This window comes from Perognathus longimembris, chromosome 28 (genome assembly GCF_023159225.1).
Source record: "Perognathus longimembris pacificus isolate PPM17 chromosome 28, ASM2315922v1, whole genome shotgun sequence".
Classification (NCBI taxonomy): Eukaryota; Metazoa; Chordata; class Mammalia; order Rodentia; family Heteromyidae; genus Perognathus; species Perognathus longimembris.
In genome coordinates this window covers 14,103,702-14,123,952 of record NC_063188.1, presented here as the reverse complement: position 1 = coordinate 14,123,952, position 20,251 = coordinate 14,103,702, and the positions used below count along the sequence as shown (strand labels likewise).

The window sequence follows — 20,251 nt, the reverse complement described above, 5'->3', positions numbered from 1 at the left end:
GATTCCCCAGCACCACATAAACAGAAAATGGCCAGAAGCGGCGCTGTGGCTCAAGTGGCAGAGTGCTAGCCTTGAGCGGGAAGAAGCCAGGGACAGTGCTCAGGCCCTGAGTCCAAGGCCCAGGACTGGCCAAAAAAAAAAAAAAAAAGCTGGAAGTGGAGCTGTGGCTCAAGTGCACTAGAGCAAAAATAGCTCAGGGACAGAGACCAGGCCCTGAGTTCAAACCCAAAGACTGACACAAAAATACGTTTAAATTTCCTCTAATATTTTCAAAGGATCACAGTAGTAAAAAGTCAACTACCCCTTAACTTGGAGAAGCCTCCCTTGCAAATGGATAAGAATACTTTCTAATGAATCTACCATTGTTATTGAAGAATAATCTTCCAAATCAATTAACAACCCCTTCCTACAATTTTGTTTTACAACAGTAGAGGTTATAATTACTGTCATTATTTTATGAAAGGGAGTTGTGTGACTAGTGAGCAACAGGAGTATGTTCATTCAAGACGGTTTCAACTATAAAGCCCGCCCATTTCACCATTTTGCAGTATAATATTGAATATAAAACTGTATCTAAGGAAAGGTAGGTTTATGTGAATGGTTGCTAGTTCAAATTCCCAGAAGAGGGAAACACTAGTTTTATCTAATGATTATACTAAGTTAGTTGGTTCTAAAATGTCATTCAAACCTGGGGAGCATGTGAATGAAATAAGAGCATTCCTTTGTTGGTTAGATTCATAGGCTACATTAACTCATTCAGACCACTAGAGGACCAGTGAAAAAGCTGTATACTGTTGAGTACACACATACACACAGAAGAAAGAAGAAAATTCATGAAAATATCCCAAGAGGTCATCTTTAAATGATAGAATCATCAGTACACATTGTAGAGCATTTCCATGTGAATTATAACAACACATACAAAACAGGTATAATTGGATGTATGCCAGAAAAATATCATTTAATACAGCAACGACATGCTATTTCATGTAGAATTCTTTACAAATGTACAAGAGCAACTAACAATAACAATGGATATATGGATTTGATTCCTATAGGCCAGCATAGGACTGAGTTCTTCATTGGATTGAGCCCAAATTGGATTTAGACCTCAGTCTGCCTAAAGAAATGCATGCCCTTCCATGTTTTCCTAACTTTGGTCCTTTCAAGAGGGAAGGCTGAGTGACAAACCTAATCAGGGCATCCAAAAAGACCATCTATAATTTGAATTTCATGTAACTGAGTAAAAGAATTAGATGGATTTACCTAACTCCCACATCTTCCCTCCTCTTTGATCAAGAGCCACATCTGGCTGCAGAATTCACATAGGCAATCTCCTCCAGAAATCTCTACCCTCTAGTTGGAAGTAACCTTTGTGAAGCCCACACTCCCAGAAGCAACAGGAATGCACGCTGGCACGGCCACTTCCGGAAGAGCCACAGGCATTTAGATTTGTCTTCTTTTTATCTTAAAAAGGACCCCCAAATTGTGTGATCTTTTAGGCCCCCAAAGACCCAAATGCATTCTTATTCTCCCTCCAAAAAAATGACTCATTTTTTTCCGAATAGCTTTTCTCTTAGGATGCTATGAATTCATCCTAGTTACAAATAAGTGTCTTTGATTTGGAATTTGGAATTACTTGAAGGTAGGTATAAGGTAAGTTTTTTAAATCTTCGAGTCCATCACAATTCCCACCTTCAGTAGTGCTAGATACTTGCTGAGCTAAATGTTTTCTAACTCGGTGCAACAGAATTCCCTTGCAAGAAATAAAATGAGAATTGAGGAGACTACCTGGGAGCATGAAGCAAATTGTATGGACCCTTATAGGCTCTGGATCTGTCCTTCATATGACTAATACCTGCGTCTGCATTTACTGGATGTGCTTACTTTACACAGATACCTAATCTCTATAAGCCTCTTTAGTCCTCAGCAGTAAAAATCATGCAAATCTAAAGTATCAACCTCATAGGTTGGTGTGAGGTTGAAATGAGATAATACAAATAAAATACTTTAAAATGAGAACCTTCCTCTCTCTCTCTCTCTCTCTCACTCTCTCTCTCTCTCTCTCATTATTGTCATCCTAACCCCACACAAACTCAGGAAAACCCAGTCAAAATGCCCCCAGAGCTGATGGAGCCTGGAACCTAAATCAACATGGAGGAGTGTTGTGAGCAGGTACCTCCGCCCCTGCAAGCCTCTCACATTCAACAGAAGGCAAGGTATTTTTTTTAATTCCGACATGACTGCTTCCAGCTTAGAAGAAAATTGTTTCTACCCCTACTCTACTGACAGGAGAATTCAAATCTCTCAAACATATGCCTCATTACTCCCATATCAGGTACTGCAAGTCAGTGAGACAGAAAGAGGAGGAGGAACATATGTTTTCACAAGGTAAACAAACCTCACTGGGGGAGACGAGGGAAGTAAGCACTCTAAGGCAAAGTGGTATTCTTCATGGAAGTTTCTAGAGGGCATGCACGTCCTTTCATTTGCTTCTTGGGCCTGATGGTAGGCAGCAATCATGAGAAACATGAGTGCAGCCACAATCATGGGTGTGGTAAAAGAACACATCTCTATAATCTTTTCACCTCCCACTTGGCCCCAAAATAGTCCCCAATTGCACACAGAGTCATTTTTTTCCCTAAGCTCTTTTTATTAAACAGTTTTCAGCCTAATGACTGGCTTTTCTTGATCAATAAGAAGGCACACGAAAGGGTTTGTAATTCCCCCGGTGCTGGCTCAACAGGAGCCACCGAATCTTAAAACCAAATTGAATCCAAAACTTCCTAGTTCAAAACTGAAATGATTTGAGACACTCTGTTGCCAGTTGTTTGCCCAAATAGCACTAATAATTAAACCAACTGCATTTTTCGAAACTTTGTAACCAAAATAGCTCTTTGAGCTAGTGCCATAAAAGTCCACTAATTAAAGCCAGCATCTTGTGTGCTCTGATGAGAAATGCACCCTTTTATAATGGGATTACTAGAGTTCTGCTACACAGATGAGTGGTCTGATTAATAATTTACATTTTTTGAGGACATATAACCTCTCTTCTGGTCATGGTTCCTTTCTTAAAATTCTTCTATTCCATTGCATGTTACTATATTTAGCTCTGACAAATGAATTAAGTTCTGATTAGACATGAATGTAATTATTCTCCCCTGCATGTTATTTTCAATGAAGAAAAAGAGCTTTGATAGAGTGGCTAGTAGTTCAAGTTGAGAACTCAGTGGGGCTCAGTCTGCTCAGAATTAAAACTTGGACAAAACTGTCAGGCTGGTCAGGGGGAAAAATTGTGAAATGGAGAAAAATTGTTCAGCATTCACTTCAAACCCCTACCATATTGCAAAAAAAAACCCTAAATTAACAAATGATTGAATCACAAAAACATGTTTATCAACATTCAAGCAATTATTTAGTCACATAGTAACAATGAAGGGAGGGGAAAAAAAAACTATGCTTGAATAATATCCCCCCAAGCAGAAAATGACTGGAGAAATGGCTCTGAATTTATAGGAAAATGTTCTAACCAAGGTCAATTTTATTTCAGAGGAGTGGGAAAGTCAGGAATCTGACAGGAAAAAATGTTTAGGAACTGCCAAGAGTAGATAGAAACAGAAGCAACAGCAGAAAAACAAACAGTGGCCCCCCTCCCCATTTAGAGGCACCCCCCCCCCAGCAAGCAGGTAGAAGAAAGCAAGCCTTCCAACCCTGGGCAAGAATCAACTGGGGCTCCCTAGATTTAACACCAATTTTGTCCTTGTTTCTGCCATTAAAGAAAATACAATTAAAATGTGTCTTGAAACCAGGTAGTGGTGGCTCACACCTGTAATCCTAGCTCCTCAGGAGGCTGACATTTCAGGATCACAGTTCAAAGCCAGCCTAAACAGGAAAGTCTATGAGGCTCATCTCCAATTAAGCACCAGAAAACCCAAAGTGGCATGGTGGCTCAAGTCGGAGAATACTAGTCTTGACAAAGGAGTTCAGGGACAGCATCCGGGCCCTGAATTCAAACCCCAGCACTGGCACAAAAAAGTGTCCTGAACACCACCTTTCCTCATCTAACCACTGTTAATGTGTAAAATATGCTTGATACCAGCCAGATAAGAAGTTATAGAAAGCTAGAATTGCTCTTGGCAGTACTGACATTCTAAAGAACACAGCTTCACATCCATAAGTACATAAAACATAACTCCTTTTCCCCCCAGAGATTCTTTCTCTAAGTATTCTCTCACCGGTGCACTAGAGCTGTCTAGAGATCTATCATCTCTATGTGGCAAAAGTTGTTGAAGTACCTCATGAACTCTAGCCGTGTCTAGGTTAATGCACGTGGGACAATACATCTATTTGGTTGGTACTGCCGGCAGTTAAGTGGTTCACATAAATGAGCTGCCTATATAATGTGTATCGAATGTATTTTATGGATTTCAAGACACTTTTCATATACATTATTATTGGTATGATAAGTAGGACTGGGATTTGTAGCCCTGTTTTACAGACACAAAAACTGAGGCTTTTAAAGTAGAGATCAACACCTCAAATCCTAAGGCTCATAAATACAGATCTAGATTTGAACTCCGATTTTCTGCCCTTAAGTCAACTACTTCTGCCATTATTCTTAGGCAAAAAAAATTATTTGAGGCCTTTTAAAATGGAAAATTTAAGAAAAAGATTGTAAGTGTGATCTTATCTTTTCTTATGGGTTCACAACCATCATTATGAACATCAGGTATAAGATCTGTATTATCAGGACTACTATGGCATTTGGGGCAATATCCCTCTATAAATGGCCTCAACTGCTTCATTTAGTGAATTACTGAGTCCATTTTATGTCTTCCACCCTTACAGTCGACTTGTTACTTCTAGCTGTTCATCTGTGCCTTCCCCTATCAGCTACTACAAGCTAACATCAAGCTTGTAAAGATCATGATTTAATTCAGAATAGCAAGCTCTAAGCAATGATGCAATGATTTCTCAAGATCAATTTGGGAAAGACTAAAATTGTCCATCACTGAAAAAAATATCTGGCCATACCTCTAATATCTCCTCTAATATCTACAAGGCTCAATGTCTTAATGAAATTCTACTGAATAAAAAACAGAACTCAAAGCTTGAAGATGTACAGCTTTGCAGATTTGATGAAATACTCACAATCCTACCCTATCTTCATGAGGACTACAAATTCCACCATGTTCTATTGCTACTGGGGCTTGAACTCAGGGTCATGTGCTCGCACTTGGCTGTTTCACTCAAAGTTTGTACCATAACTCCACTGCTGGCCTTTAGCTGGTTAATTGGAGCCTAAGAATCTCACAGAATTTTCTGCCTGGGCTGGCTTCAAACTGTGATCCTTAGATTTCAGCCTCTTGAGTAGCTAGGATTACAGGTGTGAACCCCTGGTGCTGTCTTCCTACTATGTAATTTTGTTTTACTTTAAACACACTAAGAACAAGGAAAATCATGTCACAGGATGGCTTAGAAGAAGCTGTGGCATCAGTGAGTTTTCTCATCTGTAAAATGATGATAATGACAGTAGAGACCTCATAGGGCTGCTGAGAAAATTAAATGAGATAATTATGTAAAAGTAAGCATCATACAGAAGGCACTTAATACATATATTCACTACTATTATTATCATCATCATCATTATTATAAGGTAAGGGAGAAGAATGAGAGAAAAAGAAAGGAGAATCTACTCTTTGTGGGAGTTTTTTCAAAAAGAATTAATTAAGCAGAAACAAAAAACGATTGTGCTCTGCCCCATTTTCCTAAGCACATCTAAGTAAATTAAATTTAGGAAACGAGGCAATGCAAAGATTGAAAATAAAGAACAACTTTTTAAATGCTTCAATCATTATCCAAACAACATTAGCAGTAGAGCACTCCAACCACTGTAGCAAAAGGCCCCAGGCTCATTTATGAGGGCAAAGGCTTCCTGCAAAAGAAGACATAAAATCCAAATCGAGACAGTAAGGATTGCTCGTGGAACTGTGCACATATTTGCTGGAAGTACTCATAGCCTCAGCATACCCAACACAAGCTATGAAGGAATCCTAAGGAGACTGTGGATCTTGATAAGCTTTCTCCAGCTTCATATGGTAGAGAAAATAGCTCTCAAAAGCTGTCATATCTAGTTTCACATGAATGAAGTAGTGGGGTGATTTTCTCAGTCATTTGGTCTACTAAAATCTTGCAGCAAGGACATGAATTTTATAGGGACAATGTGTGCCTCTCGCTCTCAATTCATTGGAATAATAAGCAATGATAAAGAAAAAAAAAGAAGTTGATGCCCTGTTGTGGTTTTTTTGGTAGCAATTCATAATGCATCATTTTGTAGTTCTTGGTTTATAGTCACCCCTCTCTAATGTTTGTTACAGAAAAGATGAGAGGGCAGCATCTCTCCGAACATGGCTGACATGCTGGGACTATGACTTACTGTTTCTTATGGGGCTCACTTATGAAGTAAGGCAGGATAAGAAAAGGAGGAGGTTGAAATCTGGAGGATAGTTGGAGGCCAGCTTGGGCAACAAAGTTCACTAGACTCTATGTCCAAAATAACCAGCAAAAAGCAGGGTTGGATGGGAGGCTCAAGTGCTGAGCAAGCACAAGATCTCCAATTAAAAACCCAGTATGGGAGGCAGGAGGTTTAGGGAGAGAGAAATGAAACATGATAACGAATAAGTGTATAGCATGACAGGTTTCAAAGCGATAACTAAAACAAGTTTCGGCATTATTTAATTATCTTCACATTTTTTGGTAAGGTTATCTTTCTGCCTCTCTCCATGATTGAAGGAAGTGGGTGTATGGGGGAGAGAAGAGAATGGAGTTAATTTATCTAGTATCCATTCAGTCTTCATACCACAGTGGCCATATCTGAAATCTAATCCAATCAAAATACTGTCAACTTATTTTCACTCCTCATCTCATGCTGTTCTAGGCCCTAAAAATTCCATAATATGCTAAGCACAGGAGTAGATATAAATAAGGACACTCAGGGCCTCAGATGGCCAGCCGTGACAGCTGTTCTACATCCCCTGTCGTCATCACTCTATGGTGCCCATCTAGCCAAATGATGGTTGTAAGATAATATCTGGGGAGCTTACTTATACAAGAAATAAATCTCTCACACTCTGTTCTAATAAAGCACCTTGATGCCCCCTAAGACTAAGACTCAGCCCTCCACTTTAACCCAATTTTCCTATCATTTTCCTTCTTACCCCACTTTCAACTCTAAAGCCAATCTAAGACATACATGCATGGTATATGTATTTTTTAAATCAACCTCAATTATTCGTTCTATTGCCAAATTGTTAGACTCAACAAACTCTTCTTAAGAGTCTGACAGCCTAAATAGGTTAACAAATGCTTTGAGCTTGTGGATTGTATTTCATATAATCAACCTAACACCCCCTGACGCTTGACACAAGAAACTGTTGTGAATGTATGCTTTCTTAGCTAATTTGAAGACTTTTCTTAGCCAATTCTAAGAATTTTATTATAACACACAAAATCAGCTATGCTCGGGGCTGGGGATATAGCCTAGTGGCAAGAGTGCCTGCCTCGGATACACGAGGCCCTAGGTTCGATTCCCCAGCACCACATATACAGAAAATGGCCAGAAGCGGCGCTGTGGCTCAGGTGGCGGAGTGCTAGCCTTGAGCGGGAAGAAGCCAGGGACAGTGCTCAGGCCCTGAGTCCAAGGCCCAGGACTGGCCAAAAAAAAAAAAAAAAAAACACCTTAAAATTCAGAGGTTAATTCTAATAAAGGTGCTGGGCTGGGTATATGGTCTAGTGGCAAGAGTGCTTGTCTAGTATACATGAAGCCCCGGGTTCAATTCCCCAGCACCACATATTCAGAAAATGGCCACAAGTGGCGCTGTGGCTCAAGTGGCAGAGTGCGAACCTTGAACAAAAAGAAGCCAGGGACAGTGCTCAGGCCCTGAGTCCAAGGCCCAGGACTGGCAAAAAAAAAAAAAAAAGATACACAGAACTCTAATAAAGGCGCTATCAATCTAACGCTTTGCCATATCAAATAGAAGTGTTGTTTTTATATCTGATTCAGATTCTCTCTTTCCAGGGCCAGCAAAGCAACTAATTCTGTGTATTTAAGGAGGGGTAAAATGGAACTCCCAACTCCATAATTAATCTCGCCAGTCCTAAGACGCAGCCTGAGTAAGGTGTAAGATGTGGACTTCATGTAGATAATGGAGACACTAATGCCTGCTTATGAATATGTTGTGAGTATAGAATGAATTGCTACATGCAAAGCAGTTAAAAAACGCTTCTTGTACCACCACCCTCCACCACCATCATCATTACCATGATCATTAAAGCCCCTATCTGAGTCTTTAAACTGAGAGAAGGAGCTTGTCTCCCTGTCCTCTCTCCCCCATGCTGCTATGATAAGTCTTGGAAGTCAGTAAGAATAACATAATTTGCTACCTCGTCTAACAAGGCCACAACAGCTTCTTTCATAGTCCTAACAGAGGCAGATTAAGAACTGAGATTCTCAAGGAAAGGAGAAGTAACCATTCACACAAATAGAGAATGTCTGACCAATAAGCCAGCTTGTCCTTCTTAAATGGACATGGTCCTAGTGGTCTGAAGGAGTTCATATATGCTCCACAGGAATCTAAACTCGTATATGCTCCACAGGAATCTAAACTCCTGGAGAAAACTGACCTTGCAATTTAAGGGAACTGTTTGTTTTGTGGTTTTTAACCAAGTCTTATGGACTAACTGAAAGTAACATTTACTCCCTGGGCAGAGATAGACAACCTATGCATACAGGGAAACAGAATGTCCTGGGACAATGATTTTAGACAAGCCCTGTTTTGCAAAGATGAAAATGAAGTTTCGTTTTTCTGGGATTTCTAAGTGGGTGAGGTTTTTTATATGAAGTATTCATGTTAAAATGGTAATTTATAAATTAATTAGCATTTGAGAACCCAAAGAATGATACCATTGAGCAACACATGGACAATGATTCCCACAGCTCACCTTGGAAAACCGCAGCATTCTGAATAATTAAGAACTTGAGCTCCATACTAGCAGACTGAAGCAGTTGTTCCATGTTCAATCGAGCCGTTAGTTGGTATTTTTCTTCCATCTTTCTTGAGCAGCATGTTGGGCCCTTGGGGAGACATACTTGCAAATCTGATCCTGAAACAAACAAGGTTTTCATGTTTCAGTAAGCACAATCTCTCTCTCTCTCCCTCTCTTTCTCTTTCATGCATGCACGTACACACACACACACACACACACGCACGCACGCGCGCGCGCAAATGAGGCAAAACATTTCGTTTAAAATACAGCCAAATTTTGATTCTTCAAAAGTACTGTCCATTAATTCTTACTTTTCACCAATTGTCCTTATAACTGGTTCTTTTTGAATAACCCTCAGAATTAATTGCCTCGGTTTGACTCATAAATTCTGCATAAACTAATTTTATAGTCCCACCAAATACATGTCATTGAACACCGATATTTAATTTGTCTCTTAAAAGATCAATCTTCACTTCTATAATTTACTTTTCCTGATCATAATTTATGAAGAACACAACCAAGAAAAAATGTTTTAAATTCCATTTATGATTTCCAAATGTCTGGACACTCTAAGCTTGCTTTTCAGAAGGAATTATCCGAACATCTATCTATCTGTCAAAGCTTTGTTGCTGTTTTTATGAAAGATCTAGAGTAAGATGCAAGTCACTCAACAAATAGATGCTAATCGCAATGGTTATAGCAAAATGCCTGTCTTCATGGAGTTTATATTCTGGAGACCACAAACAAACAACTGAATTAAAATATATTAAACATGGTGCCAGTGTTGATTAGTAATATAGACAAAATAATGAAAAGGAGGAGTAAGTTACGGCACATCCACACATAGAATTCTATTTAGCCATTTAAAGGAATAGTGCATTGCTACATGCTATTACATGATGAACCTCAAAAACATTATGCTAAATGAAAGAAGTTAGATCCACAAAAAGTGACTACTCTATAATTCCATTCCTAGAAGACACTAAAAAATGGAAACTAATCTATCGTGAGAGAAAGCAGTTCAGTATTATAAATGGATGAAAGGTAGGAAGGAGAGTGGGAGGGAGGGATTGCCAAGGTTGGTAAGGAAAAGTTTGAGACCAATATATTATTTTCATTGTAGTGATGGCCTAATGTGTATATACAAGCCACAATTGTCAAGCCTTTCCCTTTAAAAACAAGCTTTTAATTACATATCAATTATACTTCAATAAAACTTGTTGTAAAAAAAAAAAACTTGGCAGTAGCTGGACACTGGTGGTTCATGCCTATAATCCTAACTATGCAAGAGGCTGATATCTGAGGACCTCTGTTCAAAGCTAGCCTGAGCTGGAAAGTCCAAGAGAGTCATATATCTAACTTTAAAAAAAACAGAACTAGAACTATGGCTAAAGTGGTAGAACAGTAGCTTTGAGCAAAAGAAGTTCAGAGACTGTGCTTAGGCCCTGAGTTCAAGCCCCAGGACAGGAAAAAATTTGGATTTGAATTCAGGCGTACACTTGCTAGACAAGTGCCTCTCTTGAGCTACAATCTCTACCCATCTTGTTTTGTTTTGATTTTTGCCAGTTCTGGGGCTTGAACTTAGGGCCTGAGCACTGTCCCTGGCTTGTTTTTGCTCAAGGCTAGCACTCTACTACTTGAGCCACAGCGCCACTTCTGGCTTTTTCTATATATGTGGTGCTAAGGAATCGAACTCAAGGCTTCATGTATACAGGCGAGCACTTTACCATTAGGCCATATTCCCAGCCCTCTCTACCCATTTTGTTATAGTTATTTTTCAGATAGGGTCTCATGCCTTTGCCCCGGCTAACCTGAGACTACTATCCCCTCCTATCTCTGTCTCCTGGGTATCTGAGATTACACATATGTGAAACCACACCCAGCTTGTTGTATAAGGTAAGGGTTCACTAACTTTCTGCTGGGCTTGCTTCAAAACACAATCCTTCTGATTTCCACTTGCTAAGTAGCTAGAATACAGGCCCAGTCCTAATGTTTTTGTTTCTAAGAGAAAAAAAAGGGGGGGAGATATGAAATATGGTGGTAACAAGAACTATTGTATTTTATAAATGGGAGGCCTTATTTTCCCAGAAAGCAACATTTGAGGAATGATGGAAAGAGTGCCATGATTTTAAATGCCCACCAATATTCTCAAATATTAAAGCTCAATGGCTATTAAATCAAATCAACTTTCTTTATTCCACTCCTGTGTTTTTTGTTATTGTTTTTAAAGTACTGAGGATTGATCCCAGAACTTCACAGTTTGTTTTTTGTTTTTTGTTTTTTGTTTTCCAGAGCTGAGGACTGAACTCAGGGCCTTGCGCTCACCAGGCAGGCGCTCTTCCGCTGATCTAAATTCCCCGCCCCTCATTCCAGAACTTCATGCATGTTATGCACATACTCTACTGTCCATGTTCTGGTTTACTCAAATTCTCACTTCACTAAGTACTGATTGGGATCCTTCTGTGGTGACCCTGATAATGTGCATTGCCAATGTCCTACCATGGGAAATAATTCACTAGTAGTAGGTCCAGCTGTTGCTCTCTGATTTTACCACCATGTTGCAGAGCAGTAGTAGTCCTTAGGGACTGTTATCCCGTGGTATGACCATGCATGGCAAAATGCAAAGTTCTGAACTTTGCCCAAGGAAGACTTTGGTTTAAGGATTCCCCCATGATTTTGGAAAACTTTCTTTGGTCTATGATTCTTTCTACTCAACCTTTCCTTCTATCTTGACTCCAATTTCTATTATCCTTATCCAAAGTGTTTCCATTATCTCAACTGTTCCCCCCAATAAACTTATTGTACATCTGACTCCATAATGGATTATATGCTTATCCACTTATCATGTCCTTTTGCAAAGGAGCCACTTTAACATGCCAGGTACTGCGCTACACACTGGAGGTATAAGAAGGGACAAGAGAAACTTGTTCCCAGCCCCTAGGGAGTTCACTGGCTCAAGGGAGTAAGAGAGATAAACACCTCGTCATAGTAAATGAGCTCAACAAAGTGCTGATAAACTGTATAGAGGACATGACATCCCCCAAAATCCTAAAGATCCTCAGCAAGGTAAGGTTCAATAAATCTTACTGAAGTAAGGCTTAAATGCATATTCAGATGTTTTAACAGCTTTTCAAAAATTGAGGTTTTAATAAAGGGGGAGGACTAGTTAGGCTTAAGTTTCCAGAAGTTTTCTTTTTATTACAGCATTTTATTTCCCTAGGAATTCCCATTGCTCATGGCATTAATGTACAAGTGTACGTTTTCTTTGATTAATTTAAGAAAGAAATTCATCAGTTGATACCTCATAGGACATCAGTGCTGGAACCCAGGGCATGGCCTCTAAGCTCTCCCCTGCCCTCTTCTCAAGGGAGCTGCCAAGAAAGGTAGTAAAGACACGCAGCTAATACGTATCACCACGCCTAATCCAGCACTGCAATTTATAGTAGTGGGTGGAAAGGTGATATTTAATGTCAAAATACAATTTGGGGTCTGGAGACACAAAGTTCAGACTTATCTCCTATAAATGTCAATCTCATATACAAGCTTTAGACTGATTTTAAATATGGTCTAAGCTTAAAAGCTTTATGATTATCTGCACAAAAAGAAAAAGAAAAAGATCTTCTTCTAGCTTACAGTGTGCTTTCTACATGAGGTTACAAAATACAGTGTTATTTTAGCAGTAGAAACGGATGCAGTTACTGGACCGAGAAGGGAAAGAGCCCCCTTGGGGAAGGGTAGCTAATCTAAATTTAAACAAGGTTGCTTGGGACACATGTGTAGATTTAGAAAAATCCTACATAGAAGATCTTTCCTTAGATCAAGATCCTGTTCATTTAGCGAGATATTATTTACTTTCTGGGTAAACTGATGCCCATAGGCTATGTGTTTAAAAATTCCTCAGCTTACATAAGTTCATAAAATTAATTGTTGTAAATGTTCATCGCAGCACAATTTGTCATAGCTAAAATATGGAACCAACCCAGATGCCCCTCAGTAGACTAATGGATCAGGAAAATGTGGTACATATACACAATGGAATCCTATGCCTCTATCAGAAAGAATGACATTGGCCCATTCATAAGGAAATGGAAGGACTTGGAAAAATTATACTAAGTGAAGTGAGCCAGACCCAAAGAAACATGGACTCTATGGTCTCCCTTATTGGGAATAATTAGCACAGGTTTAGGCAAGTCACAGCAGAGGATCACAAGAGCCCAATAGCTATACCCTTATGAACACATAAGATGATGCTAAGTGAAATGAACTCCATGTTATGGAAACGACTGTTATATCACCGTTGTAATTCCTTTCACCATGCCATGTGAAACCGTAGCTTCTATTGTTGATGATCCTCTTGTATCCCCTTCCTGTGGTTGTACCTGCACTATCACTGTATCTTATCACAGTACATTGGAAACCGCGTACACTGGTATTAGAACTAGGAAAGTGAAAGGGAATATCAAAATCGAGAGACACAGGATAAAAAGACAAATGACTACAAAAGCAATACTTGCAAAACTGTTTGATGTAAACCAACTGAACAACTCATGGGGGGAGAGGGAAAAGGGGAGGGGGAGGGGGGAATGAGGGACGAGGTAACAAACAGTACAAGAAATGTATCCAATGCCTAACGTATGAAACTGTAACCTCTCTGTACATCAGTTTGACAATAAAAATTTTTTAAAATTAATTGTTGTAGAGAAAACTATGTGTCTTTCTAGATTCCCATGGATGATGACTTCCAGTTCTCAAAAATGGCAGAATTTATCTGGCTGGGTGGATAGCTGTTAGCACTGTTTCTAGTCTCACCAGCTCCAGCTCCTTAAGGAGTAACAAAGGCTCAGCTCATTCATCTTTGGAGTAGGAATTGCTAAGATCTTCGAAGGTAACAAATGGTTATTCAATGTACCTACAGAAACTCAGGAATGACTTCGAATTACCATGCCATCAGTTTGGCTTGCCTATGATACAATGCAGATTTACTTAGGATTTCCACATTGTACTTTTCTCCTGAATGGGCCAAGTCTCATCCATGTGAAAATCTCCACTATCTCAAAAAACAGGTTAGCTAAAAATATTGAAAGGAATAAAACATCAAATGGGTTTAAAAAAAAACACATCAAATGTCATGAAGAAAGGTATTATGTTCCAAACCTAAGTGTCTAAATAGCAATATTTACCCTCCCTTTCAGTTATCACTGCCTGGTTAATCAATAACACCAGTAAAAATGATCTAGGAGCTACGAGTTAGCTATAGATTTGAGGAAATAACACATCCATAAAATGATAAGAGTTCAAGGTTTCCAATCTGGGAAGGAAATCATACCAAAGGGGAAAACATTTCGTTCTAAGTAAATTTCATATAACTCACAGACAAGCTTTAAAAAAACTTCACAAGACACCATAGTGAGCTAGACATGTCTAAATAAAATGTCAGTAGTAAAATATAACCATTTCAGTGCCACGAACATTTGTTTGAAATAAATAAATTAAAAAGAGAGAAAGAATTTAGAAGGAATCCTTATCAACTAAACAAAGACTTGTTCTGGGAACTGAATCCTAAATAGGATGAATAAAAACTTCAAAGTACAAATGACTAAGAAAGTGCAGTGAGAACTACCACATACTTACATGAATAAAAACCAAGAGGTCAATTTCACAAATAAGATGTGACCAGCAATAGACATAGTAAAGGAGAAAGCATTCTTTAAGTATATGAGGAATAAAAGGCTAAAAGGAAATAGCCCTCTATTAGATCAAGGAAACCACATTTGTCAATGAAGTATGCTCACCTATTGCTTTTAAAAAATGAAATTCAGCTGAGAAGTGGGAAGAAAGACAAGCATTATAGTTTTTAATGTAGAAAAGGAAAAGACCCAGCAATTGACTATTCAACCAACCTATAAAGGTTATTGGTTATTTGAGCCACAAAGGTTCAGCTTAACAATTTGTATTCTCCAGTGCTAAAAAAAAAAAAACCACTTAACTGAAGTTATTATAGAATTGCTAGTTCACATTTACTTTGCAGGATTAAGAAATACCTCCAGCTGGGTACCAGTGGCTCACACCTAGCTACTCAAAAACCTGAGATCTGAGGATCATGGTTCGAAGCCTGCTGAGGCAGGAAAGTCTGTGAAACTGTTATCTCCAACTAACTAACAAAAAGCCAGAACTGAAGGTGTGGTTCAAGTGGTAGAACACTAGCCTGAACCAAAAAGGCCAAGCAAGTGAATGCTTGAGTACCAGAGTTGAAGCACTAACGCTGGTACAAAAAGAAGTACTTTCTTACTATAATCTCCTCTCCTACACTGTAAGTTCCTCAATAGCGGAGCACGACTCCCATCTCCTCTGGGATCCCACAGTAATTCCATTCAGCCTGACACACATTACTGTTGAATTAATGAGGGTACTAGACTGAGAACACTAACAAGATCTTTGAGTTGTGTTTGTGTTTGAAAAAAGGAGTGGAGACAGATAACCTCCCAAACTTTACATCTTCTTTGGAAAATACTATAAAATCAATGTCTGAACATGTTGGAGATACCCAAATAGATGTTTCACTTGGAAGGAACTATAAAGTACAGATCTGTAATTATTTTGAAACAATGTCTTGCTTGCATATTGGATCCCATTTGGAGTCCTACAGCCAAATAGGCATACTTTACTCCCATGTGTACCCAAGCTGGACACCCTTACTGCTTGCCTTACTTTCCAGAGACTAACCACAGATGGTCCACAGAAGTTTCTCTTCCGATGCATGCTCTTAATCCAGAAGATCTCTTCTAGGTTGGCTATCTATGGCCTGGCCTTTTTTTTTTTTTTTTTTTTGGCCAGTCCTGGGCCTTGGACTCAGGGCCTGAGCACTGTCCCTGGCTTCTTCCCGCTCAAGGCTAGCACTCTGCCACTTGAGCCACAGCACCGCTTCTGGCCGTTTTCTGTATATGTGGTGCTGGGGAATCGAACCTAGGGCCTCGTGTATCCAAGGCAGGCACTTGTGCCACTAGGCTATATCCCCAGCCCTGGCCTAGCCTTCTTGACTCTCATCATAGGCTCTTGTGATTGGGCCATATTATTGCTGTCTGGTTTTCCTTCACGTTTACCAGGACTGGAACTAAAGTTCCTTTTGCTATGAAGCCTTAGGCTCACCAAACTCACTTGGATTCCATTGTATGCCTAAGCTTTTTCCGTAATTGAAAGAGGAAAGTATATGTAAGGGATTGCTTAAATGTATCCATTCCCATTCAACTGGATTTTATTCCAAGTTGGTAAGTAGTAGGTGCCTATTAGCATTGTGGACACTGATGGACAAGAAAGAGAAAAAATACTTTATACCCCCCTCATGCCAAGTTGCTCACAATTTGGTCCTTACTTTATCCATCTGCTAGCTTTGCAAGCATGGGTAGCCTACTCTATATTTTATATCCCTTACTTAAGAAGTGAGATTATCAGTAATATTTTGTAGATTTATTCCAGGGATTAAGATTATGCATACAAAACTCTTTGCCTTCTTGGTACAAATTAAACGTTCAAAAATGTGTTAATTAAATTAAACAAATAAAAAAAGTCATGCTGAGAGACCAGACTTTCACACCCCAAAATAGCTAGAGAACAGTTAAAGATGGTATATAGTTATGTGACAAGATATGCAGTACATTTTCTGAGATGCTAGCACTAATCTGTATTTTAATTGGAGTAGTGGTGACATGGATACACACATTGGATTTTTTTTTAAATCACATGAAATGGGTTCTTTTATTGTTTGCAAATTATCTCAAGAAACTTGATTTTTCCTAAATACACAGTACAGACAGTACTTGCTAAATAAAGGAAATGCTCACAAGAGGCTTTCGGATTTAAAGGGGCTAGCTCATAAAACATGGAGGGAGTCTGGAGAAGTCAGTGAGTGAAATGTGGATAGCATCACTGGAACAGAGGGGTGGGGCTAACCTGCTTGGAGTCAGACTGGAATGTGGGGTATAGTTAGTTTATCTGGTAAGTCAGGCCCAGATGCAAGGAATCTTAAATGCAGGCAGAGGCCTGTGGGCTTGACCTCAGAAGGAATAATGGACCACCAGAGGTTCTCAAGTAGAGGCATAATATGATAAAGAGTGTTGTATGTGAAGATTAGTCCTACAGCCTGAAATTGGGAAATGGACTAAATAACCCCTTAAGGTCACTTCCAGTCCTCAGATTCTCTAATTGCCTTTATTATGTTCTATATGTTGGTTATTTTACTAGACTACAATTTTAACTAATGACAATAAATTGTCAAAAATCACATTAAAGCACATTAAAGAACAGAAGAAATATTAATGTAGACCTTGATCCTTACACTTCAAACAGCAACCGAAGAGAATGAATCATCAAGGCTCAGTAACAATGAAAATTGAAATCTCTCTCTCTATATATATATATATATACATACATATATATGATAATTTGACACATTTCATTGCTTTATGAACAGATTTTTTTCTAACCAAAGTATATAGTGCTGAAAATAATAATGTAATACTATCATTAAGGCATATTAAACAAAAGAATTAATGGCATCCAAAATCTTTTGCTTCATGACTTGTTGACAAAATAATACATGCCCATTAAAGTTATCCAAAAGATTAAGTACAGGTTGCTGTATAAATGAACCAAATATGTATATATATATATATATACATACATACATATCAAGCATTTTAAAAGGTATTTTTAATGGAGGACAAGTTAATTTGCCATCCAAAAATATTAACTAATTTCCTTAGGATATAATAGTGACTTGCTATTAGAACAGCACCTTTTCCTCTAATTAATCATTATCTAAATCAAATCTTACATGCTCATTAATTTCTCACTAATCAAGATAGGAATACAGATGAAAGAAATGGCTGCATTTGAAACCGATGGGGAAAGTGATGATTGCTGATGGAAGAAATCATCTTAGGCAATCCAGCTCAAGGTTATCCTTCTGTTATTTAGCCTGAGACAACGTGACCTTGCAAAGAGCGCACCGAGGTAGTAGGAGCTCAGACTTTCAATCAAATACTATGCCTCAGGTCGTGCTTCTGTAAAAAGACTGGCCAAAATGTCCCTACCACCCTGGAGGACAAAGAGTTGAAAGCAACCCTGCAAATAAGCCATTCTCTAAACTTGAGACTTACAGAATGAATTACCTTTATCTCTTCTGCCAACTGTTAGTTAACTACATATCATTTCATGCCCACTAAAGGTTGAATCCCCAGATCACTCAAATCTCCCACAAAGAGGGTTCCCGCCCCCCCTACCTTGGACCACATTCCCAACCAGCAATTACCATGTGCTCTGGGAATACAAATTCACTGAATCATGTTCAGACTACCAACATGGTGAATGATTCATTCATTCAGCCTTCATAGAATGCTTACATTGTGTCAAGGCCTATGCCCAACACAAGGAATATAATAATGAACAAGGTACAGTTTCTGCCCTAGAGTTCATTGATGGGTCTAGGAAATGGACTCCTCAACTAACTAGAAACCTCTAAATCATTTCAGATACCTTAGCTACTCACCTACCTCTGCTCTAGCCAAATGCCATCTAATTCCACTAATTCTGCCTTTCTCAGTCATTTTCATTATGCTCCTCTTTCCATCATGGTCTCTTCTCATTCCTTTTTAGTTAGATGATAATAACCTCTAGTGTGGCCTTCCTGCCTCTACACTCTTCTTCAACCAAGCCCCAAAAAGATACTTCTAATGTGGATTTCTGATGAAATCATCCAACTTCTTCAAAAGCCTCCAAGAAAGTGGAGCGAAGGCCCTGGGGTGTAACATGGGTGACATGTTCAGATTCTGCCAAGGAGTCTGGTAAGATGAGAAAAAAAATCAGAAATGAGTAGCTATGTGAACTTCACTACAAGATGATTCCTAGCTGCCTTTGAATTTGATTCTCTCTGGAGAGAATTTTTTGGAGAGCAGAACGAGATGCATACCAAAAGGCTTTCTGTCCTTTGAATTCTCATGACCCTCTCCATCCTTATAAAAGAAAAACACTTCTTGCATTCTAACTCCACTCATAGTTCTATAGTATGCCTTGGCTCTACGACATTTTCAGTTCTTCCAGGGAAATAACTCATCATCAAGCCTATTGTGGGGGCTTGATACCCTCCTGTTTCAACTGGAGGGAAACCTAGAACTTTGAGTGCCCTAAGTTTTGTTTTGTTTTGTTTTGTTTTTCAAAAAAGCTGGGGTGGGGGGGCATTAACTGATCCTATTGGAGTAACTTCCGTAAGTAGAAATATTCACATATCCCCACCCACGCATTCTTGTCTATTTAGATGGAAGAAAATTCCTCAAGAAAATGAACATCGGATTGGAGAACAACATAGGCCACTCTGACTTTGTCAATAGGATATGGGACCTAGCTAAGTCCAACAAGCAAGCTTTATAGCAGCCCATATAATAACCCCATACATGCAATATAGCACCATAGCCGATGTAATAACTCATCTATGTATCCAGAGGCTGCCTAAGGGTAGAGTCCTGATAGGATGGGAAGGAGTGGAAAAGGAAGGCCTTTGGAAGTAGACAGGCTATGGTGTAAAACACTTAAAGAGCTGCGTGATCTTAGGCAAATTACTTATCTCTGAGCCTCAACTTATCTACAAAATAGGTATGACCACATCTACCCTTCAGAGTGTGTGTGAGGACTAAATTCAACTCTCAGTCAATGGGTCCCCAAACACAAGCTTCTATTTCCTGCTTCCCTGATTTGCTTATACGATTCCTATCCCTAGAGTGTTCTTCTCCTAGCTTCAGCTATTAAAACTACATTCACAAAGTCTCTCTGGTGTCTCTTTAGAATATTTCTCCTCCCTCCAACATCCAAATAAATCCCATGAGCTATCACCTCTCAGCACACTTTCTACTCCCTTCTTTTCTTCTTTTTTTTTGTCAGTCATGGAGCTTGAACTTAGGGCCTGAGCACTCAAGGCTAGCACTCTACCACTTGAGCCACAGCGCCACTTCTGGTTTTTTCTAAATATGTGGTGCTGAGGAATCGAACCCAGGGCTTCATGTATGCAAGGCAAGAAGCACTCTACCACTAAGCCATATTCCCAGCCCCCTTCTTTTCTTCTTTTCCTTTTTTCATAATCATCATCATCACCCTTATTTATTATTATTATTACTGTTATTCTTATTATTGCAAACTACACTTTTCTAGCCATTGGTAT

The 20,251-nt window shown here is 39.1% G+C and overlaps 1 protein-coding gene across 1 annotated transcript in view; it reads right to left on the bottom strand.

Annotated features, from left to right (window-relative positions):
• The window catches only part of Gpc3 (glypican 3), a 393,667-nt gene that overhangs the window by 349,906 nt on the left and 23,510 nt on the right, over window positions 1-20,251 (bottom strand). Inside the window, exon 2 of the mRNA XM_048335774.1 lies at window positions 9,001-9,162. Coding sequence (XP_048191731.1) covers window positions 9,001-9,162 — 162 coding nt within the window. The remainder of the gene's footprint in view (window positions 1-9,000; window positions 9,163-20,251) is intronic.